The sequence below is a fragment of the Hippoglossus stenolepis genome, chromosome 3, assembly GCF_022539355.2.
Source record: "Hippoglossus stenolepis isolate QCI-W04-F060 chromosome 3, HSTE1.2, whole genome shotgun sequence".
Classification (NCBI taxonomy): domain Eukaryota; kingdom Metazoa; phylum Chordata; class Actinopteri; order Pleuronectiformes; family Pleuronectidae; genus Hippoglossus; species Hippoglossus stenolepis.
This window is the reverse complement of record NC_061485.1, coordinates 20,686,812-20,714,782: the sequence shown is the minus strand read 5'-3', so window position 1 is coordinate 20,714,782 and position 27,971 is coordinate 20,686,812. Positions and strand designations below refer to the sequence as shown.

The 27,971-nt window shown below is 43.1% G+C and overlaps 1 protein-coding gene across 2 annotated transcripts; it reads right to left on the bottom strand.

Moving 5' to 3' along the window:
* Window positions 1–45: 45 nt before the first annotated feature.
* Window positions 46–26,934, bottom strand: LOC118104467 (RNA-binding protein Musashi homolog 1). 2 transcript variants are annotated; one of them, XM_035151361.2, is made up of 15 exons: window positions 26,735–26,934; window positions 26,114–26,154; window positions 25,278–25,359; window positions 25,048–25,132; window positions 15,890–15,931; window positions 15,270–15,362; window positions 7,187–7,235; window positions 6,552–6,634; window positions 6,186–6,303; window positions 5,241–5,291; window positions 5,022–5,102; window positions 4,387–4,443; window positions 2,897–2,956; window positions 2,512–2,666; window positions 46–2,371 (listed from the first exon to the last, which is right to left on the bottom strand). In XM_035151361.2, exons 1-15 carry the CDS (start codon window positions 26,857–26,859, stop codon window positions 2,330–2,332), a joined length of 1,164 nt encoding a protein of 387 aa, XP_035007252.1. In that variant the 5' UTR covers window positions 26,860–26,934; the 3' UTR covers window positions 46–2,329. The 2 variants fall into 2 exon arrangements, with proteins under 2 accessions (XP_035007252.1, XP_035007253.1); XM_035151362.2 differs by lacking the exon at window positions 5,241–5,291 and having other exon boundaries at window positions 26,735–26,931.
* Window positions 26,935–27,971: the final 1,037 nt, after the last annotated feature.

Below are 27,971 nucleotides of genomic sequence, written 5' to 3'. Positions count from 1 at the left end.
TATCAGTGTCAAATGTACAGTAAAAAAACGACAATCGTAGTCAAATGCTTTAGAATAATTTATTAGGATTTTAAAATTGAAACTGTCAGAAAAAAACAAGGAGAAAAGAAAAGCATTGCTGTAAAGCTTGGCAGAGGACAGCCCAAATCTTCAACTTTAACTGAGCTCGTGTAGAGCTAAGAGCTCCATTCAAAGCATTGGCCCTTTTCCTTACATCAACACAAGAAAAAGACATCATAAAATCAATATACAAGGGGAACAAGATCTTCAAACAGAAAAATATAGTTTCTTTTTTTTTTCTGAAAATAAGTCTTAATGCCGCAGAATTATCCACACGTCGTCTGCTATTACCAATAATAGTACTATTTTCATTTGTAAGGTAAAAAATAACTTATTGCTTTATTGTAAGTTAAAAAGTTACAGTGTTGGTGTCCAGCAGTAGTTTTATGTCGTGTCCCAGGTGGTCTGACAGAGGAGCTGCTGGCTGGATCAGGAAGTTTGCTGTTGCGGCTAACGTCACACAAGAAGGCTTAACAAATGGCCGACTTGTTTTTTTTTTTTGCAAATGTTGAGTTTGTTCAAGCTTTTTTTTTTTCAAACGTTTCCTGCCAGCCAGCGTCGTCTGTACTGAGGTCCTGAATCAGAGCCGACCGGGAGCGAGACCCTGTTCGATTTGTGGTTCCCTGCCCAGGCCCCCTCTGTTCACCACTACACGGAGCAGCAACGGTCGATAAACAACAACATGTCGGATCCAGAGGAGCAGAAATTTATTAGAACTAAATACGAAATGGGAGGGAGGCAGGGGGAGCAGATGAGCCAAAATGGAACAGGGTGATCTTTTTTTTTTTCAGTACCAAAAAAAGGCAATCGAAATGCTCCTTCGTTGCCGAAAGTAGTTCCATTTTACACGTTGATGTATGCACACAACACTCACTCACACACACTCAGATGCAACCACATGCATCTTCAAAAGTGATAAGAGGACAGAACGTGACCGTGATGTTTTCTACAATTGCTTCTCTGAGAATGTCCTTCATTTTGTTTTCGCGGTGGAAAATCCCGCGTTAAAGAATAATAATACAAAAAGAAAATAAACAAAAACTAAAAAAAAAAAAACATTGAGAAGTGAATCGCACAAAAAAATATATAATATTTTCAAAAAAGAGGAAGTCAAGTCAACCCCTCCCCCCGAACCCCGTGAACCCGTGATTTCTCATGTTTTAAGGTTTGTTGCTCCTTCGTAGTCTGTCGACTTAATTTGAAGTAGAAATCTGGTTCACCGTGGTGTTAAAAACTATAAAAAGTCAACGTTGCTTTTCCATGAAGTAAAGCGAACACAGCAATGACTTAGTAACAAAAAAAACCTTTTTTTCTTTACTGAACAAATGCGTCAGACAGAACTCCTGCAGGCAACGCACGAGCGGACTGGCCAACGACGTACACATAAACCATTATGCATACTGATAAAAAGTAGTGAGATGACCACAGAAAGTAGTACATGACGTCCTGCTGTTAACCCTTTCTAAACCAACCAATGGCATGCCAGCCGGTTCAGTAAACCCCTCCCCATATCATCAAGCCCCACCCCTTTCCTCCCACACCCACCCCAACCTCTATATACAATATCTTACAGGAAGACATAAAAACATTGCTTTAAAACCAATTACAGAATAAAATACCTTACAGATTATCATTATTATGTCAATATTAATAACAATATTACAAAGGTTTTGTTTTTAAAGACTACCAAAATATACATTTTAGGTTTTTTTTCTGTGTTTCCGTGAAGCTTCAGTTAAAAAAAAGAAAAAGACTGTTGTTGGATTTGTTCTTCCTTTGTTAAAAATGGTTTTTCAGACAAACACCCATCTCACGCGGCGTTTTCTCCCTCTGTAACAGCTTTCAACGATTTCATGATGAAACGACATGTAACATTGAAATAAAATTATTATTATTATTAAAAAACTCAATAGTCCTCTGTGTCTTTGTCAAAGATGACAAATGTTTCCTCGGAGATCTTTTTTTTTTTTTTCGAGTTTTCTTTTCTCAGCATCAAAAGAAGAAAGAGGATGACAGCGGGTGGAATCTAGTTATCAGTCTACGTGAGGACAAAACAAGGAGCGATGGGGGACGTTATGTCGAAGTGAGATTAGTACAGCAAAACAAGAGTTCAGGATTTAAAAAGATATTCAGTCGGTGGGTGGAGCCACAGGGAGCCCGGTAAAGCCTGTGGCCGGCCAATCAGGTTGTGCCATCAGTGGGCAGCCAGCATTGTGATTGGCTCGTCAGTAGAGGAAGAGCCCTCCCATCTTCAGTGACCTGGGTCGCCTCAGTGGTAGCCATTAGTGAACGCAGTAGCAATCAGAGGACCCTGAGGAGACACACACACACACACAAAGGCTGAATACACTTTCTGTTCGCTCATTCATGCGTGTGTGTGTGTGTGTGTGTGTGTGTGTGTGTGTGTGTGTGTGTGTGTGTGTGTGTGTGTGTGGTGTGTGTGAGACCTACCCCTAGACCGTGGCCGAACGCTGAACTGGGGGCGGGGCTGGCGGCGCTCATGTAGCTGGCAACTCCTGAGTCCTGATTGGCTGCAGCATACAGGTCAGCCATTGGTCCAGGGCTGCTGGTGCCCAGGAAACCAGCTGTGCGTGAAGGGGTGGAGCCTAAGAGACAGAGGAGACAAGTCAGGCCTCCAGGCGCACACACACACACACACACACACACACACGTCTAAAAATATTCTTTTATTTGTCCAAGCAGGCCAAGCTACCTGAGGCAAGCATACAAATATGCACAAGTAGACGTGGTTTGTCTCAGTGTTTCTCTCTTTCTCTGTCTCTCACACACACACACACACACACACACACACACACACACACACACACATACATACCTCTAACTACTGCTGCTGCGGCGGCTGCTGCCATTGGTCCATATGCAGACAGAGGAATGGCTGAGGATTACAGCAGAAAACCCAAATTAATGTACAGACAACTCACTGTGGATCTCTCATATAAAATCATAAGTAACAATCTACAGCGCGGTGTCAACATCTGCTCACACATCTGTCTCTGAGTTAAATTCAATCGGTGGAGGAGTTAAGATCCTAAAAACCATCTGCACCGATGATACACCGTCAAACCATAGGGTTCTTTAAATGGGCAACAAAATAATGTAGCTGAGAAAAATAAGGATGACGTTTCCGGCATGGATGCAGTTGCAACTTAAAGCCACTGGATGGTGGTATAAAGACAGAGCTGCTTGAAGATCAGGGGAGATACTCTTTATGACAACACAGTTTGTGGTCTAGGAGTAATTCACAAAGTTCTAAAGCACTGCAAACAGGTGTGCTACTGAGATAAGTTTGAGAAAGTTCTGATGAGTCATTAAAACCTGCTCACAGTCTGTTAAATACTGCAGATTATGTGGGAAGGTACACTAAGGAACTTTTAAATGTATATTCTGATGACGAGTGAGTGTAAGAATTAAATCATCAACAAATCTAAACAGTGGAGATGAGAGTGTGAACGTTATTTTAGCTTCTTTCTTAAACCAAAACTGTGCACTTCAGATCCACATTAGTTTGACAGTTCATTAAGTGTATTCATTGCCAACAGTGTAGACCTGTAGCATATGAGCTAAATACAGAACCATCCCATCGGGGGATGAAGGTTAAACTTTTTCCACCTTACTAACTTTTTGTTCAAGTTTTTTGTACTTCTTTCTACCCCTTTAATTTATTATAATTTCTTGGGTAATATTATTACATGTTAAATTAATTTCAGTTCTCTCGGTCTGTCTGTGAAAGTCACACACAGCGGCTTTGTGAATAACTCTTTGCTAGTAACTTTAACCACCATTTAGGACGACTCCTAATGGTCAGATGAGACGCTTTGTGAATTCGACTCCAGCATTCACAGACAGAAGTTCTTTGTACGTTCAAAGGATCGTTTGTATGACACAGAATCACAGACTTATCTCGGAATGCGTTTTCACAACAGCTGAAAAAACATTTACCTGGAATGATCGCAGGAAGTTACAAAACTTTTGGCCCATTGTAGTAAACTAATACTATTCTCATCACAGCAATAGTCACTTGTTCAGACTGAAACAGCATGTTTGTACTGACTAGTGAATTAATTCAAAAGAAAATTAAACGCACAATTAAATGTAAAATGGGAGCAAACAAGACTATGAAAACGCAGCCTAGGATCTGTGAAGCCAAATTGATCCATGGTTAGTTCCACAGTACGTCTATGGAGTTACTCATAGGTTCCATCCAGGTTTACAGTGTTTATTTAGCAGCAGTTTCATTTGACTTTCTGCTGCTAAATATCTCTGTTTTTGTCTCTTGGGCCGTTGGAGGAGTGAGGAGCCACCAACCTGCCAGCTCTTGGGGGTGGGATGATGTCATGAGGGGGGTCCTCTCTAAATGGAATTCTAGAAACAGAGAAGGTTGAGGAGAGAGAGGGAGAGAGAGAGCTTTATAAATACAGTCCACATCAACCCACCACACATACAAAGCCACATTCACACAAACACACATGTTGCCACTGCCTGACGCCAACAAGGAAGCACAAGCAAAGAAAGTCAGAGATCTATGGTGAGACAGGGCAGGAAGGTAGAGCAGAGGAAGAGGCGGGGCGACACGGCGAAATGAAAGGCGCTTACATAAGTAGATAAAATAAACACAGAAGAATAAAAGAAAAAAAAGATTACAAATCAAAGGACGAAGATCAACATTAGAGACTTGAGACATAAAGAAGGTCTTTGAGAGGAGGAGGAGCATCAGGAACCATTTCAAAATGAAACTCTCAAAGCATCTACAAGCAGCCAGAGAATCCGCTGATGTTAAGCCTGTGTTTACGAGTGGGTGTTTGTGTGTGAGTCCCTAGACCGAACACAGTTCAATCCCCACAGGACTCACAGCTGAATCAACTGCATGTCACAGCCTGCATCATTGAGCCTGTGTCTTCTGAGAGCAGAGTGAACTGTGTGTGAGGTGTACACAGACGCACCTGGGAATTGATAAGTGTAGCCAGGCGCAATTCCAGAGTAGCTGCGGCTGGTGTAGGTAGTAGTCTGAAAACCTGGGTAGCCTATCAGAAGACACAAAATCATCTGTTTGTTAACACACACACAGGAAGGAAGCACTTCATGACATTTGAAGAAGAACTGAGCTGCTGGTGAATTTTGAAATAAATACATGATATGTGAATAAATAAAAACTAACAAACCCAGCCACAAGTTCGAACCAGTTGATAGTTGTAGAGGTTCTCTTTTTGGTTCTGGAATTATTTGAATCAGATATTCTGAGTTTAAAATGAATCCTAGTTGGAACATACGACTATGTTTTAATAATCAACATCATCATAATATTTATCCTGTATTTCTTTAAGAGGCCATGTCACGTGATTCTACAGCTGTTACTGAGACTATGGGGACAATAGTACAGTACAATCTCAAATGTCCAGTAGAGGGAGCCAAACAGCTATAAATGACATAAGTATAGCAGGTTTTTTCCTTCATTTCTCTTTTCAAGAGATATTTTTACTCCACTGAGCAGAACTGTGTCGTCCTTCAGTGTGTGACCTCTAAATTTTTCAGATACACAGTAGGTTTATTCATAGGAAATGTGCCTTTGAGAATCAGCTCAGACAATAATATTAATCTAATGAAGACCATTAGATCAAATCAACTGGGTTTACTTTTAGAAATACTAGATGAAAGGAGCCGTAAAGGATATTCTCATCATGATGTGAGATTACTTTTATATTACAGCACAAAGACAATGAACAATGAAGTGAAAATAACCTCAATATATGTATATATGTCATATATGTATTACTCTGCCTCTTTGAAATAGCTATTAGAATTTTAATCCTTGATTTTTTTCCTCCAGCAATTATGCAAACTCTTCAATTATACAAATATAAATATGTTGTAGTAATTTAAAAGGGCTAAACGCAGAGATAACTGTGACATTACAAGATATTTGATCAAACAGAAATGTGTTGTGTTGACCTTCTGATCTGAACAACAACACATTCTTCTAATGAATAAAACCTCTGAGGAGACTTATCAATGACTGACACTTTAAATGTGAATATGCCTATGAATGAACTTACACATGCTTTTCATACTGTGTATTTGCTTCAGGTATATTTGAGTTTGGATCTTACCCAGCATGCCAATGCCCAGCATGAAGGCGTCCATCCCATAAGGCATCACTCTGGAGCGGCCTCTGGCTGAGCCTGTCGGTGTCATCACCTCCTTGGGCTGGGCTTTCTTACATTCCACCTGAAACATAGGAAGTAAATTATCATTTAATAACAATTACTACTAAGATTGAAACAATGCTGACACAAAACTCATTATCAGAAACACAAGAAAACCCTAAGACCACTGAGCAAATAATCCTCAATATGTTTCTTGTCAATTCAAGTACAACATATGACAAAAACTGCAAAACTACTGAAGATTTATAGTTTAAATGATATTAAGCTCTTCTAATTGAAAGATTGTGAGTTGAGGAAATGTGTCAGTACCATTTTGTTGTTGATCTCATGGAAGTGAATCTCACACACTTTCTCCACCACATCCTCATTCTCAAAGGTAACAAAGCCAAAACCTGAAAGACACAAACACACACACACACAGACTGTAATTTGCACACTTGTTTGTGATATCCTACAGTTTGTTACAAGGACATACAGTATATAGAGGAGACCCTACCACTCCCGATCTCAGCAATTATACTGGAAAAAAACGCCATCATTACTGTGAGCGTGGCTCGCTCTGTCAATCAGGTGTTGACATCATGGAGGATCAGGTATATCTGTCCTCTACCAATGATCACACCCCAGTTTCTTCTTCTCCCCCTCCACCCTCCCTCTTTTCCTCACTTCTCACGTCTCATTAAGTTACATCCTCGTCTGTAAGCATCCTGACCCGGCACCGCGACCCTCAGCGGGCGCTGCACTTCTCACTCACTGAGAGAGGACAGAGATAAATGAAAAGAGGGGAAGCCGGAGGAGATGGAGGGACAAAAGAATGTGAACGGAGAAATATTCTGCTATTTCTTTTTTTCTGGGGAGCTTCACCTAATGACTCTATCATGCTGTTCCCCTCCATTCATGAGGACCTGTCTCTGGGTGTGCCGACGGTTACTCTGCGTACATACCTCTGTGTCTGTTGGTTGTTTTGTCGAACATGAGCATGGCATCGTCAACCTGTGAGAACAAAGCGGAGGATAGATGAGCAACGACATATTAACACACACACACACACAGACCATTACACAGCATGGGGTGCCATTGTCCCTTTTTAGCATTGGAGTTAGAGGGGAAAGCAGATGGAGAGGGTGGAGGGGAGAGTGAGGGAGGGAGGGGTGACAGGTGACAAAGGAGAAAAAGAAAAAAGAAAGAATGAGGAGAGAGAGAGAGAGAAAGAGAGCAATGGGGAAATGAGGGGGAGCTGTATAAAAATAAAATACAATCTATCATCTGGAAAAAGAAAAAGTGTATGTGCACGAGAGGAAATTCTTTTCCCACTCTTTGCTCCATCTCTTCTCTTTTCTCCCCCTTTCATTCGCTCACCCTCACTGTCTTTCTTCCCTTCTCTGCAAAGTTTACTATTACCATGGAGACCCTGTAAAGAATTTCAATTAGAAGAACTTGCCCACCCCCCTCCACAAACCCAAACTCATTTCAATGAGAAGAATGGAGTGAAAAGAGGGAAAAGAGAGGGAGAGAAAGCATAAGAGAAAAGGGGGGAAATACTGATGAATAATGGGGTGATAAATAAAAAACATAGAAGGTAAAGTTTTGGTAGAAGATAGAAAATCTCTGAGTGAACACTTTTGAAGAGAAGAGCAGAGGACAAAGTGAACCTGGGTCTTTGTTAACATGCTCTCCTTTTATTCTCCTTCTCCCTCCACTTTCCTTTTCTGCACTCACTCCACTGCCCTATTCATATTCCTTCTCCTCCTCCTCCTCCCCCCTTTTCACCCTCTCTCTTCCCTCCCTCCCCCACTTGTCCTTCACTGGCAGGAAAGTTAGCAGCTTCTGCTCTGGCTCTGACGGCATGACGAGAGAGAGAGAGAGAGAGAGAGAGAGAGAGAGAGAGAGAGAGAGAGAGAGAGAGAGAGAGAGAGACTGGGAAGCCAAGGCCGGGATCGCTGGAGAAATAAGTTTGTGTTTTTTGGGCTATCCCGGGAAAAAAACCTCACACCAATCTGTGGTGCAACCTGACTGTATCACATGGAGACACATGTCGAGTATGACTACATTGCTATTTTCATTAAGCAGCGAGCACTGAAACTCAAACCAGTGTAACATGAGTGGCAGAGGCCTGTGAATGACCAGACCATCCGATTTCTAACCTTTACCTCGTAAGAAAAGCACACAACTACACACAGGCGTCTTCCAGACTGATTGAGATCACGTCTGTGTGTGTGTGTGTGTGCATGTGTGTGTTTGTGTGCACCTGTGCAGGTGAAAAAATTCCCTTATTCTTTGCCAAATGATGAATATGGAGAGGTTTGAGATTGCTCCTACAGCCTCCATGACCCTGTTAACTCTCCTCCTTCTCAATGTATAGCTTGGACACACACTCACACACACACATGCAGAGCAGCCCCCCCTCCTCTCTCTGTCCTTCATTCAGTTTTAACCCCCCCCCCCTTCCGGTTGTCCAAACTCAATGACACAGCAGAGAGCCGGGGAACAGGACAGTAAGTAGACAGCTGCGAGCCAACATGTTATCATAGGACTAGAGTTACATGCACGGCTAGCCCTCCTGTTAGCATTAGCAGCATCTATTCTGGAAGGATGGTTCGCACGGCCGCTGCCAGGGGCTTTGGAGCTGTGCCGCTCCGAAGCCATTTTTTTTTTTTAAGCCGGCACAAAAAGATTATATGTGCTGTGGGGTCAGGCTAATATGGTTAGCCTAATTGTCTTCCATGAGAATACAATGGTGTGCTGACTCGCAAACGTGTGTGAGCTTATGCTGTGGTCGCACACCAGTCCCCTTGCCCTTGCCAGAACCAATAAGAAGATGCTCTCCGATGTCCACTGCCCAGGGTGCTGTAAGACAATCTGATTGGATAGCTGTGGGGGTCGGAGATTGGCTTAGCAGCGGCTCAGTCGCTAACTGCTCAGCATGCATGCGGAGAGTGGAGAAAAGTTAAGGTCATATTCTCATGAAGTTGGGCCCCTTCTCTCAGATGTAGGGTTAACTGTGCAGCCTCCAGAGCGCAGCAGTAAAACATATCCAGGTTTTACTGAAGCATGCTGCTATTGTCTGAAGAACAAGTGTTTGCTGGCAAGTCCATTACACGTTCTTTCCCCCAAGATTATGAAAGGTGGCATTCACATTTTTTCCCCTGCTGTCTCCTCACATCTCGCTCTTTTATTCTCTCTCTCCCTCTCTCTCTCTCTCCACGGCCATCTCTCTCTCTCTCTAAACAGGCCAGCAGACAAAGTGCTCAGTCAAGCCTCCTAATCGCCAGCTCACATGGGTGAACGGAGTCCTAACTTTTCCCGTCTGCCCTCTCCACATGCTGCACTTTTCATCTTTTCCACTTTTTTCTTTCGCTTGCCACTCGAACATATTCTCCTGTTTTGTTTTAAAAGAGCCTAAGAGGGGAAGGCTTTAATTATTTGAACTCTTCAATAGAAATGGTAGCTAGATGGTTGTTTTTTTCTTACTTGATGTCTTGCAATCTAAAACCTAAGCTAATCAGTTTTATAAGTCAATTAATCATAAAAGTACTGAAATTTTGTTATACATTTTTTTTACATGTTTTCCCCAAATTTTGCTAAATAGACACAAAAGATATTGATCTAATAGATTTCAAAATTAATTTAGTTCAAAACATGAACAAAGTATTTCTTAACACTCGATAAGTTATTTAAACATTTTACTTTTATTAGTCTTTAACATGTACCCATTTTTCTCAGCTCCTTTCATGCCACTCCCTGGCACCACAGAACATTGTTGACACATATTTTACCGCACGTAACAAAATGTTAAGACTTCATCACAGCCATACAGCGTAATGAGGTATAAGACGGATGCCTTGGCTTTCTGTGGCAAAAAGAATGATTGTTCTAACTATTATGATTTTTCATTTAAATCATGCAAACAACAATCTCCCCAACCAGTCAGGGGCCATCAGCAGATTACTGCTACTTCTTTAATGTAAGGTACTTTCAGGAATGCAGTACAGAGGCTGGAGAAAAATCAAAACTGGGAATTTCCTTTGGATTAAACATAATTGACTGTGTGACTTAAATGCCTGAAATGCTAATCATCAAATCACCAAACTATAAGCCTGATTTCCTGTTTAAAACACGTTTCTCTGATCCACACAGGGTCTACATTCACTGCTAGCAGGAAGGAGGGAGGTGTTCTCAACTCTCCACCAGGTTGAGGGGGGATCACAAGACCTACATCAAACATGGCCGCTGTGGTCTCATTGGTGCAGGGACATTCAGCAACAGGAGCTCAGACTTGTTCTGTTAGGGGAACAACTCATAAACACACGCCGTCAACTCCTCACTTTGGTCCATAACACCTGATGTGTCGAGTCCAGTCTGATGAAGTTTGCGTAAGTGTGCTTTCAGAAGTGTTCTTCAAAAAAAGTGAATCAAAGAGACGCCGAAAATGCATAGTGCATTCTGTGTTTTCCTTTGCAAGGCGGTGCCACGGTATGAAAATAAACAAGGCGCCGAGTCCCACTCCATCCCAACCTGCACCTTGTAACCAGGCTCGGATAATAAACAAGAAATACCTCCTGCTCGGCAGGAATGCACTGTGGGATCGGCGCTATCCATGATACAGCTTTGGTCTCACGTGTCCAAACAGTCCAGATATCCCCCTCATCCTGCGGAGGGAATGTTGTCTTAGATACGAGTGTCTGTGATCACCAGGGAGAAGTGATTCGGCACAGAGCTGCAGCCACTTTCAATAAAAACACGCTCCGGAAAACATGACACATGTCACAACATCCACCTTACAATGAGTGTGATGGTCACACACGTCAACCTGGATCCACGGCCTAAAATCAGAGGACGTCTTCCTGCTAATTCCTCAAATGTCTGTCTGTATGTGGAACACATATCTCTGTTCTTCTTATCGGCTTCACATGTGCCATGTGTATAATTAATGGCCTAGGGAGGTGCAGTGACGACAATTTGGTCCAATTTGGACATGTGATACCTTCGATATTAATTAAATTTGAATAAACAGGGAACCAGCGCTCTATAGAAGTCAGTGGGGGCGGGACAGAGTGCCTTCAGTTGAGCATGTCTTATTCTACGTCCTCAGATAAACTACAGCTGTGGGCGGTAACTGGCAGCCTGCAGCCAATAATATCTGATATAATTTCGAAAATCTGATATATTTAAATTCACTATATGGGACCATGTTTATTTTCACCGTATTGGACTAATAGCTGTCACAGGTGCGGATCTCCACCATGGCAGCAACCCTCATAGACTAATTTCCTCTTTAACAATTTGTCTTCAAAGTAAAAGCATAACATTGGTTTGAGGATTGTGTCGAAATAGACGACATGCAATGTAGAAATTTTTTCCCATATTTAAGTATTTCATTTAAATTTATATAACCCACATAGGGGAAGAGTAATTAAGAAAATTCTGTTTCATGTTATTAAAAACACTGACTATAAAATCTTCTGATAAACACTCTGCACCTTGACTATAAAAAGCTCTGCACACACATCAAGCACACAAACAATAAAAAGTGAGGAGGACTCACTAATGACCAGGAATAATTCTGAAGTAGCTCTGGAGCATTAACACAGGACAAGAGAACAGAACATTCCAAACAGGTTAAGAACGGACACAGGCTAGTTATTTAAATCTGAACCAGTACCTGAGATATGGTAATGACCCCGAACATGAGGCCAGCAGAGAGAAAAACACGGGCAGACACGAGGCAGAGGGAGCTTCGTGCTGTTAATTTCTTCCAAACCATTAGGCCTACATCCTGGAGCAACACTCATTTTCTAACGGTCCTGCTCACTGGTCAACAGCAGCAGAACCACACACACACACACACACACACACACACACACACACACTCTTAGTGTTTGTGACAAGTGGATCACTGGCTGTGAGTCTCGCTGTCTGTGTGTATCTGGACAAATGTATGCAGCTTCGCCTCCCTCCGCCGCCTCCATGATGCCACTGTCACACACGCACCCATCTTTCCATTCATGCAAATACACACTTCTCACGCATTTTTAAAGGAAACAAAACACACACACACACACACACTGGGTTACAGCAGGACAATGGGCGAAAGCAGGTCACCACGGCAACAAGCTGAGAGGGAATGGAGCAGGGTGTGTGTGTCTGTACGGGATGGGAGGGGAGCTGGTGTCTGAGGTACAGATTTTGGATATGGTGGTGGGGGGGCTGTTACAGGAGCAGCTGTTGCATTTGATTGGTTAACACTGAAGAGCCTGAACCCTAACACAGTCCCAAACCCCCCGAAGTGAAGTTCGCTAAAAACCAACCCTTTCCTGCATGACAGACACGTTCAAACGTTTACAGCCCATCAGATTGCTGTTTTCCTCCTTTTCATCTCCACTTTTCTTCCACACTATCTCAACATTCCTCCTTTTCTCTGCCCTTCAACCCTTTCCGAGTGCCCCTCCCTCTCTCTCCATGGGGGGCTGCTTCTTCCCTTTCAGTCCCCCGCCATCTTCCTCTCCTCTTCCCCTCCTCTCGCGTCTTTTTTTTCTCTTCCTCCCTCTCCCCGGCCACTCATCTGTCTCCACAGCATGGGTTTGCCTTTCACCACATTTCATTCAAAGGGGGCAGAGCAGGACAAACGTATGGAGGCTAAAAAACACCGAGATCTGATCGGAAAAGAGTTAAGTGGCCGACAAAAGAGATAACCTAAGAAACTAAACTCACGCTGGAGCAGCCAGAGCAGAACACAGATGACCACGCTGCTTTTCCCCCCCTGTTTTCTTTGAGTTCTTTCTCTCTTTCAGTCCCTTCTTTCACTTTCAACATCTGGCCCTTTTCTCACCACCTTTTACACCCTGCGTGTAGCTTTTGTCGAGCACTGACTCGAATGAAAGGGGGAAGTTGACTAAAGTAAAAAAAAATGTCTAAACAATTGCTTCTCTGTAAATTTGCAAATGAGCTGAGAAACGAACATGATGAAGGCAAGAAAAGACGAGTACAGTTCATCAAAGGTCCATTAGAGCAGTGATTCCCAACCAGGGGGTACTTGTTCTCCAGTGGTAGTATCTGCGGTTGCACAGTGTGTAGGTGGAAAGATTGTGAAGTAGCACAACTAATTTGATGAAACAGAAATTTTAATTTGATTAAAAATGTGTGTCCACACACTGAGTCAGCTGTAACAGCCAATCAACACAAGTTAGAACTAAATGTGTGCAGAGACCAGTTAACAAGTAAATGTGTGAGCAAAGAAAAACATTTATCCAAGAGTAAGAAACTGTGGGATTAGTGAGCTAAGTGATAAATGATTCATATAGCTAATAGTAATAATACATAATAGATATAGTTAGCTTACATTAATGGATAATGGGTTGAATCAGTTAAAAGGAGAATGGTTAAAACAATTATGGCAAGAGATAATGGAAAACTGAAATGTCTGATTGATAAATGATTGAAATAATATTCATGGCTAAACAGCTGGCATCATGAGGAGCGACCACGGGGGCAGAGGGTGCGGCCGCCCCCAGGGCCCCACGCTTAGCAGGGCCCCCACTGAGCTGGATGTTTGGCAGGACCACAGCAGCGGATGTCTGACGGATACTGACTGAAAGTTACAGTTGCATTGTAATTGTGTGTTGTTTTTTTTGATCTGGCACGGTGGTAACACGGAGACAAAGTGCACATCAGGTGATTTAAACTCAAGAAGCAAAAAAGAATGAAGAGTTAAATTGCATCCTCTGCTCCTCTTACATGTCGTCTTGCTCGCCGTTTTAAAATGATGACAAAACAGATAATCAATCATTATGTGATATATTTTATATACTACAGCAAACCACAGCTGGGTGAGCAGGGAAGACAACTGACGTATGAATCATTCATGATTATTTTTCATAACTTAAATTTTGGTTATGAAGTAATGAGTCAGATTGTTAAATGGATCAGTTGTAACTCCATCTCTGCACCTGTCTGTGTCACTGCCTGTGGTGTTGTCAAGCCTGCCTGTGGTGTTGTCAAGCTTAAATGGGCTTTTATTATTGTAGACCCCTGTGTCTATAGTATGTTTTGAGTATTGTACCACTGTGTTTTCTTTTAGCTTAATGTTATACTGGTGTAAGAAACACATGGCACAGTGCACTTGGTCGTCCTTGTCTATTTTCGGCCGGCCACTAGCAACTTGTTTTCTTTTGTCAGTTCTTCAGACAAACGGCAAATGGCCCCATTCTATGTTTTCTGAACCTTTGGATTGGCTCAATAATTAGTGTTTATGAATAGAATATATCTTATTTTCTTTTACAGTTGTGAATTTAAAACAACATCATCTTCTAGTTCTAATAATTAGCTAACAAAATAAAATAGTTAATGTTAAAAGGAAAATGGTTGAAATGTTTATCTGAAAGTAATAAATTAGATAGAAAAAGTAATTCATGTTTTATTTTGTTCTAGTTTGTTTGTTTGTTAGTTAACAGGATTATGCAAACACTACTCAACCAATTTCCATAAAGGGGAGGGTCATGAACTAAGGAAGAACCTATTACATTTAAATTTTGGCGGGGAACTGGATTTTTTTTCACTTTCTGTAACATTGGCCATGATTTGTTTAGAATGATTAATGGATCTTGATGAAAAAACATCTCTCTCTATATTTATGAATGTGTGTTATTCCTTGGTGTTCTACTGAGTGTCATTCTAGTTAGCAAATGGATTAACGATTTAAATGTAATGGATAAATTGTTGAAAACTGTTGACATTTCAAGTGGAAATAGTACGAAAGCAAAGTTAACCGAACTGGCCAAAGATAGGAAAATCAGTAATTATTTTATTAATCCATCTATTCAATATTTATACTGTTTATCCTTTAAGGGTTGTGGGGAGCAGGAGCCTAAATAATAATTGTATCCACTTTCAGTTTAAATAGATTCAGACGTGTGTATGTAGGGGCGACCAGATTCAGACAAGTCAAGGTTAGAACCACTGCATCAGAGAAAAGACAGGAGCTCGTCACTGAGTGGCTACAAATAGATCCCAGGTTTGTGTATGGTTCACCTTTCCAAACTGGTCGAAGTATTGCTTCACATCTTCGATGGTGGTATTGACTGACAGCCCTCCGACAAAGATCTTCTTTGTCCTGGTCACCAGCTAGCAGAAGAGGAGAAGAAGAAGAAGAAGGCATCGTTTACCACTAATCACATTAGAAGGGGGGGGGGTAGATGCCTGTGATAAAGTGACTTCGTGTTTGTTTGTGTTTGTCTAATCTCAGAGGTTTCTGAAAGCTCCTCTGAGCAGTCAGGTTAATTCACTTCAGTGCAGGTCTGAGCTCGAAGGAGTGTGTGTGTGTGTGTGTGTGTGTGTGTGTGTGTGTGTGTGTGTGTGTGTGTGTGTGTGTGTGTGCAGGTGAGTGCTCATTCGTGTGTGCAAGGACACAAAAGCATATATGTGTGTGTATGTGCGCGCTGTTGGCTGCTGATGGTCGGGGTGCAGGATGGGGGAGGTTGTTTAGGTCAGGGTATGGGGCCACGGTGTCAGGCTGGACAAGTGGATTGGCGCTCCTCCCTGGTCACGTGCCTGACTCTAATCCCAGCCAACCAGGGCTGAGTAATTGGGGGTGACACATGACATCATCATGACTCCTCCTTTAGCCGTTAACCCCTTCAGGGTACACTCACCTTGGGCTGGGCCCGACGGGGAAATGCCACTTTAGGGTCGATCTGTAGAGGAGAGATGAGATAAAATAGTAAAAAATTCTGAAAGGCAGTGAAACACATTATTATTATATCATTCCATTATTATCATAACACATATTGTAATGGCGTACATATTTCAAGAGCCTCTGTTGTGAATAATATTGTTGTTTTTATGAATGATTATAGGAGGCCAGCACGACTGCATTACACATCTGGATCGGGAATTCCAGGGATTTTTGAATAATTCATGGATCTTAATGAAACCTATCAGACTTATGATATCTATAAGTGTGTTATGTGGTGCAGTTGATTGACTTTAACTGTTGCCTTGGCCGAGTTATGTTCTCGGCTGAGTGACAAAAATTATATTAGAAATGTGCAAAAAGCACGATTTCAACACTTTAACCTCCTTATAGTTTGTGGATCCAGAGAACTCAACCATGTATGTGTAAAATAATTCATATTTTTTAATGTTACCAAATAAATGTCCTTGTTTCTTTCTGTAAAAACGTATTAAAATAAAAACCTTTCTAACTGAGACAAACTGGGCTTGGCTTGCACATTTTATGAAGTTGACAAAATATTACACTTTACATTTAAATTATATGGGCTACGCATTTATATATTGGACTGTATATATTGCTTGAGTTTGCGAAAAGATCATTCACAGACGAGCGATATGAAGTTATGTTTGTTTGGGGTCAATTAGACACTAATAGATGTCATAAAACTCAAACTCCCTCTGTTTGAAAAACAACAGGAATCCAATTAGACGTACTGAGGATTTGGGAGCAGTGGTGCTTTTTCAAAAGAACTGTCATCAACAATCACAAACATGTGAAGCATATGAAATTCCATTGTACTCTCCGGGATCCCACACATTAGAAACGCAGACTTGGGAAAAACGTCATCAGGTCAAAATATAAATCAATCTTAAAAGTCCTAGGGTTTCATCTGATAAAATGTCAAATGTGCAGTTAAAGAGTGACAAAGAGAACCAAAAAGATAATAAGGGTTATACAGAACTGAAGTTGTGCCCTGTGAGACATGGAGGTCCACCCTGCTTACGTTTCTTTAACAAAGACACCACTGGATATATGTTAGTGGTCGATCCTGTTGCTGTAAACGTCGATGAATTGTCACACTGTTAACAAACCAGAATCAGTTATTACACTGAGCCTGAGTCTGAACCATCTGAAGGCCTACAAGTCCAGAAATAGAGCATATGCAAATCTGTAGGGTATGTATAGTAGCCCCTTGTTTATGCAAGCCCCCTCCCAAAAAAACCTCCAAACCCGCCAGCCAAACAAACAGGCAAGAGGACCGAACACACAGCGAGACGTGAATGCATACATTCTCTGAACTAAATGAGTTACAGCAACAAACCAAACAGTCCGAAACCCGAAATGAGCATTTAATATTCTGCCTATAATTCAGATGGAGATATCTATTTTTTCTAAATCTCACAAATCCAGACAACCCCCATTTTGGATTAGCCAGATTTGACTGTATCCATATTTCTGCTCACGAAACGTCTCTGCACTGGTCAAGGTTACAGATAAAATTAGAAGCAAATGAGTTTTGAATGAGCTGGCCTTTAATAACTCTAAATATGCAAAGCCCGGCCTGGCATTTTAAAATTGTGTGGAATCTCGTGTTATTCTCACCCGAGCCAACATGAGAGATGATTTTAGGTCACAGGGCCTTGTAGTGTATTATGGTCTTAGACTTCCATCTTTGTTCTAATAATTGGATGTGTGAAGCGAAACCCCTTGTGTCTCTCGCTGCCGCCCGTCAGAGGTATTGGATTGATATTGGCGACTAAAAGGAGCCTATCAAACGGCCAGAAAGAAAGTACTTATAATGTGAACAACATACACAATTCAAAGGGACGGCGTTGATTCAATATCCCAAACAATCCTCTCATCTCTTCCCTATTATATCTCCCGGCTCCTGGTGACCAATCCTGCGAGGACCTTTTAAGTGCCGCAGATTAACCGCTGCTTCGGAGAGCAATGACACCGTGTAACTAAGATGCAGCTGCGACGTCCTTGGAGAGAATGGCAAGAGGACGTTGCACCTTCAAGTGGGGACACAAAGACGTGAAGTGTCGTGTCACCTCCAGCTGGTCTCGGCGAAGAGAGACAATGGTGACAAGGACACGCGATGGCCACCAGACTATCGGCAGCAACAATGAGAGTGCGCGCACAAACAGTGGCAGCACAGCGTTTACTTACTGGATATGTGCTTAATGGGCCGAGCGTAACATAATATACGTGTGTGGCTTCATGCTGTACACTCACAAGCAAAGTGACTTACTGTACGTACCACAACCTTCAACAGAAACTAAACAGACTAGACAGCAAAAGACACAATGGTGTAAATGGCTAACAGAGGAAGCTGCTTTTGTCTAATACAGTCCTGTCCACCTGTACTATACTGAAATAAGCTGTTTTTAAACTGTACATTTGTCTTGAGGCATAAATACAACAAGCATTAGAGGAGAGAGAAGCTGCCGTGACCTCTGAAGAATAACACAATAATACAATCACAGAGGAACACTGCGTCATAAACACTGTACTGTGTCACCTTCTCTTCGTATGCAGTTCATTGTAATATAGACACACTACACATCCTAACCTAACCTTAACAAATCAGTTCGCGAGAAACGCCACCCAACATGGCCGGCGGTTCTTCATCCCACCTGAAAGCGCTGAGAGGTAACATCCTCTCGTGTTCAGGTCAGCCCTCCTGCCTTTAACCGTTTTAACAAGACTAGAGTACAGGAGCCGCCCCGAGGCGATTATGTGGCACAGACGCAGGCTGTAAGCTGAAAGTGACAGCGAGGAGAGGAACCCAACACAAACATATGGCTGCAGTCACGTACCAGTGATCGCCACAGTAAATACAGTAGAGTGTATTCATAAGGAAAAAAATATTCAACAAACACAGACATCCTAAAGCATTTTCACTAATTGAACATTTTGAAAACCATTTTGTCATTTTGTATTAATTTCCTCTTTAATTCTGCTTGGAAAAAACACAATTCTTACATTAGGAGTGGTTGATAAGGTTATATGTGTAGTATGTTATAACATAATTAATATATATATATTGCGATATACTACTGCATTAACTGCTTGTGGATGAAGTAACTGAACACTAATTACATGTATTTGACCTATCTAGAGAATTACAAACCTCACAAATAGGTAGAAATAACCTTTTTAATACAACAGCATGAAAACAGTGATATTAAAGACAGATATGATTTTAATAATCTGTAAGGGTAAAAACTTTCCTCATGGTTTATATAGTGTAATATTGACCACTGATACTACACATGTTGACACCAGTATTTGATAGCAGAAGTTCTTTAAACAACCTGGAATACAGAAGGTTACCAGCTAGACTAGGTTAGGCCTAATGCAGTATCTGTAGTAGTGCTACTACAGCTACGGTCATGCCATGCGGTTAAAAAAAATCATTCCACTTCAGCGAAGAAACAGAATATATCTATATAACGTCATTTCTACTTCTGGCTGTATTCAGAGAAAGGCAACAATAGATGAAAGACTACAGCATCTATCAGATTAGCCTCGAGGAAGACAAGATAGGCCACAAAGCAAAATAGTGAAACGACTTAGCCAGTCACCGTGTGCAACACTCAGACGTAGCTCTTCAGGAGGGAAGCCTTGAGATTTTTTAAAGAAGTGGCTGTGTAAAAGTTACAGTCCCAATCAGGACCGGTGACTAGATGTAACTACACAGCCGTTCCTCCTCCACGGAAGAAACGGACGGAGAAGAGTTATGACTGAGTGTCGGTGAAATGGTCTGACTAGCATCCTGCTTCATGACATCCAACCTCCGCTCAATCTAAGCAGCGCAGTGGCGGCAAGAGCCTACGGTATGATTTATTTTTTTAGTGGTTTAGCTTTTGAGACTAATCTACGGCCAATAGTCACCTCACGTGGCCCAGCGCGTCCACCAGTGTTACAAACTGGAAAACAAAAATAAAATAATAGAATGTCAGATAGATAGATAGATAGATAGATAGATAGATAGATAGATAGATAGATAGATAGATAGATAGATAGATAGATAGATAGATAGATAGATAGATAGATAGATAGATAGATAGATAGAATAGGTAGGAGAAAAAGCACAGGGAGAAAGAGCAGGCATTCATTTGGAAAACAGAGTGAGCCCATGAGAAAGTGGGCCTGTCCAGTGTAGCGGTGCAGTGGGGCCGTCCCAGCAGGCAGCCCCTCTGATTCCATTAATTAACAGGACAAAGAGTACAAAACAGATGGGCCCGTAGAGGAACTGGGGCTCCCGTGCTACCCCCACAGGCATGCATACATACATACGCACACACTCACAAGCCCCCACACATGTAAAATGACACACATACTATCCACCTCCTTCCACGCCACCGACAATAAATATATTTGTCGTAATGTGTCAAACCACATGTAGAGATTAGGGCTCAGACAACCTGCCAAGACATCCGTGCAACAAAATGGCACACACGTTCATAAAAAACACACCACAGGCCGCCCCATTATGTGCAATATAATCAATATAAGCGCAACAAAAAGCTATAAACAGAGGAGGGGGACAAAAGGAGTTGGCATGTCAATGCCTGCACACACAGTGCGAGAGAGACTTAGTTTGGGCTCGGGCCAGCAGGGTCAATCTGCACAGCTGAACAATGGCACAGTAATTAGTTAACGAAGCTCACTAATGAGGAACCCCCCAACCCAACCCCGCCGCTACCCCGGTAACCCAGCTTGAGTGCGTTGCCGCGGCGGTTGAGTGCATTGGCGATGATGCTGGTGCTAGTGCGGCCCGAGTTTGTGGCACGACCACAGAGCGCCCTGGATCCGCCCTCCGAGCCGGTCCAGGCTTTATCCCCGGATCTGAGGCCAAGCATGGACTCTCGGAAACCCAATCCAGTTTGTTTCCTTCAATCCGATTAGTTGCTTTTCAGATCCATACTAATTACAGCACAGGAGCCGGGCCTCCCTCCCTCTCTCTCTTCTCCTCTACCTTCTCCACCCCCCCTGCTCTCTCCAGTTTTGTCCATGTCAGCATTAACAGCTAATCTCCAGTCAGGAGCCAAAGGAGCTACTGCTAGCAAACTGAACTCTCCACTAACCAGGTGTTAGACCAGCAAAGACGGTGACAGTGGCGATCTGTAGTGCCAATGGTCGTCAGAGGCTGCTGCTAACATATGTTGTTGCAGTGAAAGTAGCTCTATTAGCACCATACTGATGGCTACTGCTACTGTACCTTCACAAACAGTTGGGCCAATGGCTGCAACACGTCCACAGGAGCAAGTTTAAATAAATAAAAAAAAGTATGTATGGAACCTATTTTTTCCATTTCCTCTATAAATGTTCCTTTTCCTTCTAAAGCCCCTTTTCCACACGTCAAAAACCCACTAACACCCACTTACATCTGGCTTTTGTCTACAATGGGAATGGATGCAATCAGCGTTCACTCCCGGGTCAAATGATTCTCCAGTAAACACAGGATTTTATCGTCTCCGATCAGCAGTGATGGGAATGTGACTCCCAGGTAAATATGCAAATGTCTTCATTTTATTTATTTTGGCAGTCTAGAATCTGATGCTGCACTTTTTTGGTGTGACGTTATGACGTCAAATGAACTTTCGGGCGTTGACACGTAATTAACCACTAATATTTGCGTACTTATTGTTTTTCATATTTTGGGAACGATGTGCAGCGGCCATTTTTTTCTGCATACATGTATTGTGCAAAATGTTACTCTGGCAAGACAGTGAGGTAAGAGAGCGCCTCAGTTTCTGCCACGTTTGTGACGTTGAACATGATTCATCTGGGAGAAAAACTGAGAGACAAACTCCTCTACCAGCAGTGGAAGATGAGTCAATTGCCTTTTAGTGGGTTTAAAAGTCGATACCTGCTAGTTATGGTGTAATTTGGAGAGGATGCCCGTTAAAAACACACGCACCATCAGTAAACACATAAATCATAATGAAAAATAGCTAATAAAACAAATCATAAGAATAAAACAATCAATCACTAATTAATCAAATACAAATCTAAATTCCCCCTGCACTAATCCGAGTGAGTGAGAATTACTGGTTTCGTATTTCTTCTCCTTCCCGTAACTGGTTCCAGTAAACTATCTCTGAGAGAAAACAAATACCAGTTGTGCCCTTCTTCTCTGTCCAGAGAAATACAACAGCACAGCACTGCCCCGAGGCCACACTCTGTCCTAACAGGAAATCTGACCTCCAACCAAAACAACAACCTCAAACAGAGCTCACTCTAGAAAACAAAAGACAGCCTCACATTTGTTGTATTTATATTTTCAGGGCACGCAGGTATTGTGATGCAAAATCTCCCTCAGCCCTCGGCTTTGGTGTTTCTAAATGGTGCATAAAACCATACTGATGTAACAGGACTGTAAATGTTTAATACAACTTGTAACCAGTGCAATGGACCTTGCACCGGTTAATATAGTTTACTTCTCACCCTGTTTCTCTGTTATACATCCTTTTCATATCCACCTCCCGCGCCTCTTCTCTTCCTGTTTCAGGACTTGTAGCCTCTTTTCTCATAAACTAAAGGCTCAGCATAAAAATAATAAATCAGAGCACCGAGTCTTCTTTCTCACTCCAGAGAGGAATGTCTTCCTCAAATCTCATGCTGATCAAACAATACAGTGGAGCGAGGGGGGGAGGGGGCGTCCAGGTGTGATGCAGACTCAAAGTGCATGAAAATACAGAAATAAATAAATATAGAGAATAATTATGTGTTAGCTGTGTGACAGAGGGTAACATGGGCCCCACAAAGCTATGCAAGTTATTACAAATATTAATTCCACCTCCACAGAATTTGACCCGAAGTTGACTTCGAGCTGCAGCATGTTTTTTACCCCAAAAAATATTAGCGTAAGACTTCATTCATATTTTTTTTTCAATAAAGATGGAAACCATGTTGCTAATACAGTGGTTCTTAAATGGGGGTAACAAATTTAAATATTACACTTCTATATCTTGTGTTGTTCTTTCATATAACTATATAGAAGTGTAAAATGTCAAATTATTCCAAGGGACATACATGAGAGGTTCCTTGAATATTTTTTATATTGTTGGGGGTCCTACATCAAGAAAAAATTGAGAATCTTTGGCCTAATACAGTGGTTGGAGCCGGGAATGAGCAGTTTTGCTGCTGCACAACATTTGTGGATCAGTAATATTTTATATAGTGTCATTTAATCGGTTTTGACCAATTAAAAACAGCCTAAATTCATTGTAGCCCTTATCTATAAAGTTCTGGCAAATCTAAGATTGGCAAACGATTGAAAAAGATTCATTTATTCAGACATCCCAAAGTGGAACGACAAAATGGCAACCATAGCCTTGTGTTAAAATGCCTGGTTGGGCAAATGGCATGGTGAGCTGCTCGCTCCACTCGGCGCTACCATAACAACCTGAGCAGCCAAAGCTGCAGTCGAGCCGCTAACATTATTATTGTTTAGACTTATGTAGTGTTTTGGTTTATAATAGGGCAACGCCTAACCCCACCAGTGGCCTGCTAGGCTGAGTCTCCACAAGCCTCCAAACCTGTGTTCACATAACACACACACACACACACACACACACACACACACACACACACACACACACACACACACACACCCACACACGGTCTGGCTCCCACAGGCTCCAGCAGTACCTGGTTTTAAGAGGTAACATGACTCACTAAGTAACACTTTACAGTTGCATAGAATCACGTCCAAGACGACTGAAAACTCTGAGCCATTACCTGCAGCAACACTCATTCTGTCATAAAAATCACAGCAACCGTGTGAAACATCCACTCAGTTCAAATACTTGAAAACTTTCTAAATATTAATCACCACACACGTTATCAGCTAAGACACACAAGTATAAAGGTGTCGTGTTTTAACATTATCTGTGTGTGTGTGTGTGTGTGTGTGTGTGTGTGTGTGCGTGTTAGAGCTTTGCTGAGCCAACCAACCAAGCCTAGTGTCTTGAGTTAATGCAAACTAGCATGGAAGTTGTTATGGCAACATAGGTCCCATCAGGCTGTGCAGTCGGTAACAGCACTGTCTCCTGTGGCTGGCATCACCCCCGGCAACCGGCCTGCTCCCAACAACTAACCAGGTCTACCTCTCTCCACCCATGGACTCTGGTGACTTTCTGTGCAACTGATTTCCACTCTCAAATAATCCTATTGTGTGTGTGTGTGTGTGTGTGTGTGGTAAAGGAAAGGCCACAAGCGGACAAGGACACACCCATCGCCCCGTTCCCACAACCAATCTACATGACCAAGACAACAACATCCACACTCTCATAGATATTTAAATCAGAGTCGGCGGCTTCGACCCTCACCAAACTACAAACCACAGGGATTCACACTTGTTTTCCAGTCAGTGTGCTCTGTAGGTGAATGGTGTGTGACACGAGCTTGTTGGGCGCTCTGAACCGATTTGCTCCATTTAAAACATTTGAATTTTCTTGTGTCGGTGTAGGAGGGGGAAACCCACCAGTAACATGAGCTGTTCGGGCACGTCCTCAACAAACACCAGCCTCTATCGACAAAACATCACTATTCAAATCCGACTAAACCTCATCTGGACCTTACAGGCTTCCCCCCTGACATTACTGCCCTATAACTTTTTCTTTTCCCCAAACTTTTTTTTTTCTACCTCCTCTGACAGTCTCCACCACCAAAACTGCTGCTGTTATTTGCTATTTGAAAAAAAAAAAAAGGAAGAAGAGGGAAAAAACTTGTGAGCTCTCTGTATAAACCCTGTGAGGGTTTTGCAGGGGCTCCTTCCCCATTCAGGTCCCCCAGGTAACCATGGCAATGAAGTCCAAGAAAGAACGCTTTCATGTTGGCGCCCTGAACCGGGATTTGGAGGGGGAAATGAGCAGAGAGGAGGAGGAGGAGAGGGGGCTGCTCCACTCCTCAACTTTACAAGCCATTCGGTGCATGGGGAACAAAATGCACCAAGGGAAAAAATAAACCAGCACACAGAATCTGACTTGGAAAAGTTACCAATGACCAGTTATAGTGGCACCATCCTGCAGCTGTCTCCGTGCAGTGGCCAGAACTCACCGTTTTGGAGTCCAGGTCGTGTCTGTTTTGCGCCAAAACCTTTTCCACACCGTCTTGGTCTGCGTATGTTACAAACCCGAAGCCCCTGTAAAAGCACATGTAAAAGACAAAATCAGTTAAAGTCCATGAAATCACAACGCAAAGTCACAAACAGACGCATCGTGGAGAAGCATGGCAGAGCATGAGGCATCCAGTGATAGGACGGCGGGGCGCACACGCCTCCTTCTTACCTCGACCGCTTGGTAACGGGATCTCGCATCACCATGCACTCCTTCACCTCGCCGAATTTACAGAAGTACTCCTTCAAACCCTCTGCGGACACAGCAAACAGGGATCGGGGTTAAACATGAATAAAAAACAGGCAGCAGCGAGAGACGAACAGGCCGTGTCCCGACTGAGGTGATGTGGCTGGAGAGAGACAATGGGGGTCGGACCACGTTGTGTTTGTGTCCCTCTCCAGCTCCAGCACGGGCACATCCAGCCTGGAAGGCCCCGCGGAGCTGGGGGGGACGATCCGCTGCTGCTAGCTCTGCCACAACAACAGCAGCAGCAGCAGCAGCAGTGACGGGGTAATAACGTAACCGGAATGAAAACTGTATTCGCGCGTCAGCCTTATACGCACGGCTCTTAAAATAAATGAATGGACGCAGCGGAGCGCAACAATGAGGAAAACAAGACGCGCAGCCTGGGCTCCGACAGGATCTGAACTTCTGCGTAAACACACAACAATCGATCGCCCCCCTGCAATTAATTATAAGTGCTAATGAGTGCACATGCAGGGAATAAACCCAGACAAGTCCATGTATGTGTGTGTGCACGCCTCTCCAGTGTTAATCCCCCTCCTCCTCCTGCGTCTCTGTGCAAGTCTAAACCCTGAGATCCTGATCCTCATTGAATACAAGGCTTTGATTCAACTATTTACTGTGTTTCTCCTCAACTTCAGGAAGCTACAGTGTAACGCGGGAGCTGTAATTACGCCACATGCATGATGGGAGATAAAATAAACAAACAAACAAACAGAAGGCTTTCATTGAGACTTGTGAAAGTAGCGTGCGGGACAGCTCACCTTGTGTCGTCTGCCAACTCAGACCCCCGATGAACATTTTGCTGAATGGAGAGAAACAGAAGGTGTAAGTCACACGCACATACACACACACACACACACACACACACAATAACACATACACACGCGTCTTTTTTACGGCACGGCCACATAGCACACATTCATTGAAGGGCGGAATTGTGCGTAATTACAGCGTCAATAAAAGTAAGAAGAAAGCATCGGCCATGTTGCGAAGTCACCAATCGGCCAGTCGGGCCGTTATAATCCCCCAGAGGAGGAGAGGAGGGAAAAAAGAGAGGAAGAGAGGAAAGAGAGGGGGATAGGATTTTCCATTGGATGGAGGAGAAGTTGCGATGTGGCCTTGTGGAGGAAAAGCGAGATAAATAAACAAGCGTGAAGGAGGGAAAGAGCGGCGGTGCGTCCCTGTCTCCTCCGCGGAGTGAATCCATCCCACACACACACACACACACACGCGCGTTCACACACACGCAGCGTGCTTGTCTTTTGTCTCGGCGCGGCTCCGCTCCCGCACTGAACTCAACTAAAGTCCAAGGTGAACTCAAACCGGGCCGAGGCGAGCAGGAGAGCGTGGAAAAGGGCATGCGGGCGCACGGAGGCCGTTACCAGGGGTCGTGGGGGGAGTTGTCCGTGCCGGAGGAAAGGCTGCTCTGGCTCCCTTCCGTGTCCATTCCGCTCTCGGCTGGTGTAATTCCCGCACTGTGAGGCGAGGAAAGGCAGTGGAGCTCCATTCACTGCTGCCGCTGTTGCCGCTGCTGCTGCCGCTGCTCCAGACTCAGGGGCGGGCAGCCGAGTCGGGGAGGGAGGGGAGGAGAGAGAGAGGGGAGGGAGGGGAGCAGGGATGGGGGTGGGGTGGTTGAAAGGAGGAGGGGTGAGCGGGGAAACACACACACACACATGCATGTAGGCATACACGCTCGGAGAGAGAGGCTCCGCCCCTAGCTCGTTTTCCCGTAGCCTACCCTAGCCCTCGGACCTCCCCCCTCCCTCTCTCCCTCCTCCCTCCTCCCTCCTGCACGTTGCCTGCCTTTATTCATGCTGCCACTGGCTCTCTCTCTCTCTCTCTCTCTCTCTCTCTCTCTCTCTCTCTCTCTCTCTCTCTCTCTCTCGCTCTCTCTCTCGCTCTGTGTAGTGTTTCCCCGCCGTTCATGTCATTGGCTGATCACAACAGCATGGCCCATTAAAAGCGTTTTGAATGGTCCGGGGTTTTTGCTTTTCTCCACACACTACAGCAGTGTGATGACACAAAAGCACACTAAGCAACAAACAATATGACCAAAATGACCACATGATAAGACTTAGCCTAAATACAACCAGTGGCCTAGCCTGTAGATTTCAATTGTTGTTGTGCTTGGTGAGTAATTGCTTCATGTCTGTTATTACTGACGGGAGACGGTGTGTTCCAGTGGTGCCAGGTTAGGCCTCAGGTGAAATGAAGCATCTGTAACCAGGATACTACCAAACCCTTTAATGCTCAATTACATAGTCAGCTGATGATGTAATACAAACTGTGATGTTATCATACATTATGTAATGTGATGTGATCACATGATGCAATGTGATGCGATCATAGATGGTGTGATCACATATGATCACATATGATACAGTGTAATCATGTATAATGTTATGTGATGTTATATACGATGTAATGTGATCACCTGATGTAATATGATGTGTTCATATATAATGTGATGTGATCATATACTGTATGGTGTAATGGGATGTAATTACATGTGGTGTGATATGATCACATATAATGTAATGTGATGTTATCATATATGATGTGATCATATATTTAATGTAATGTTAAGTTATACATATGGTGTAATGTGATGTGATCATA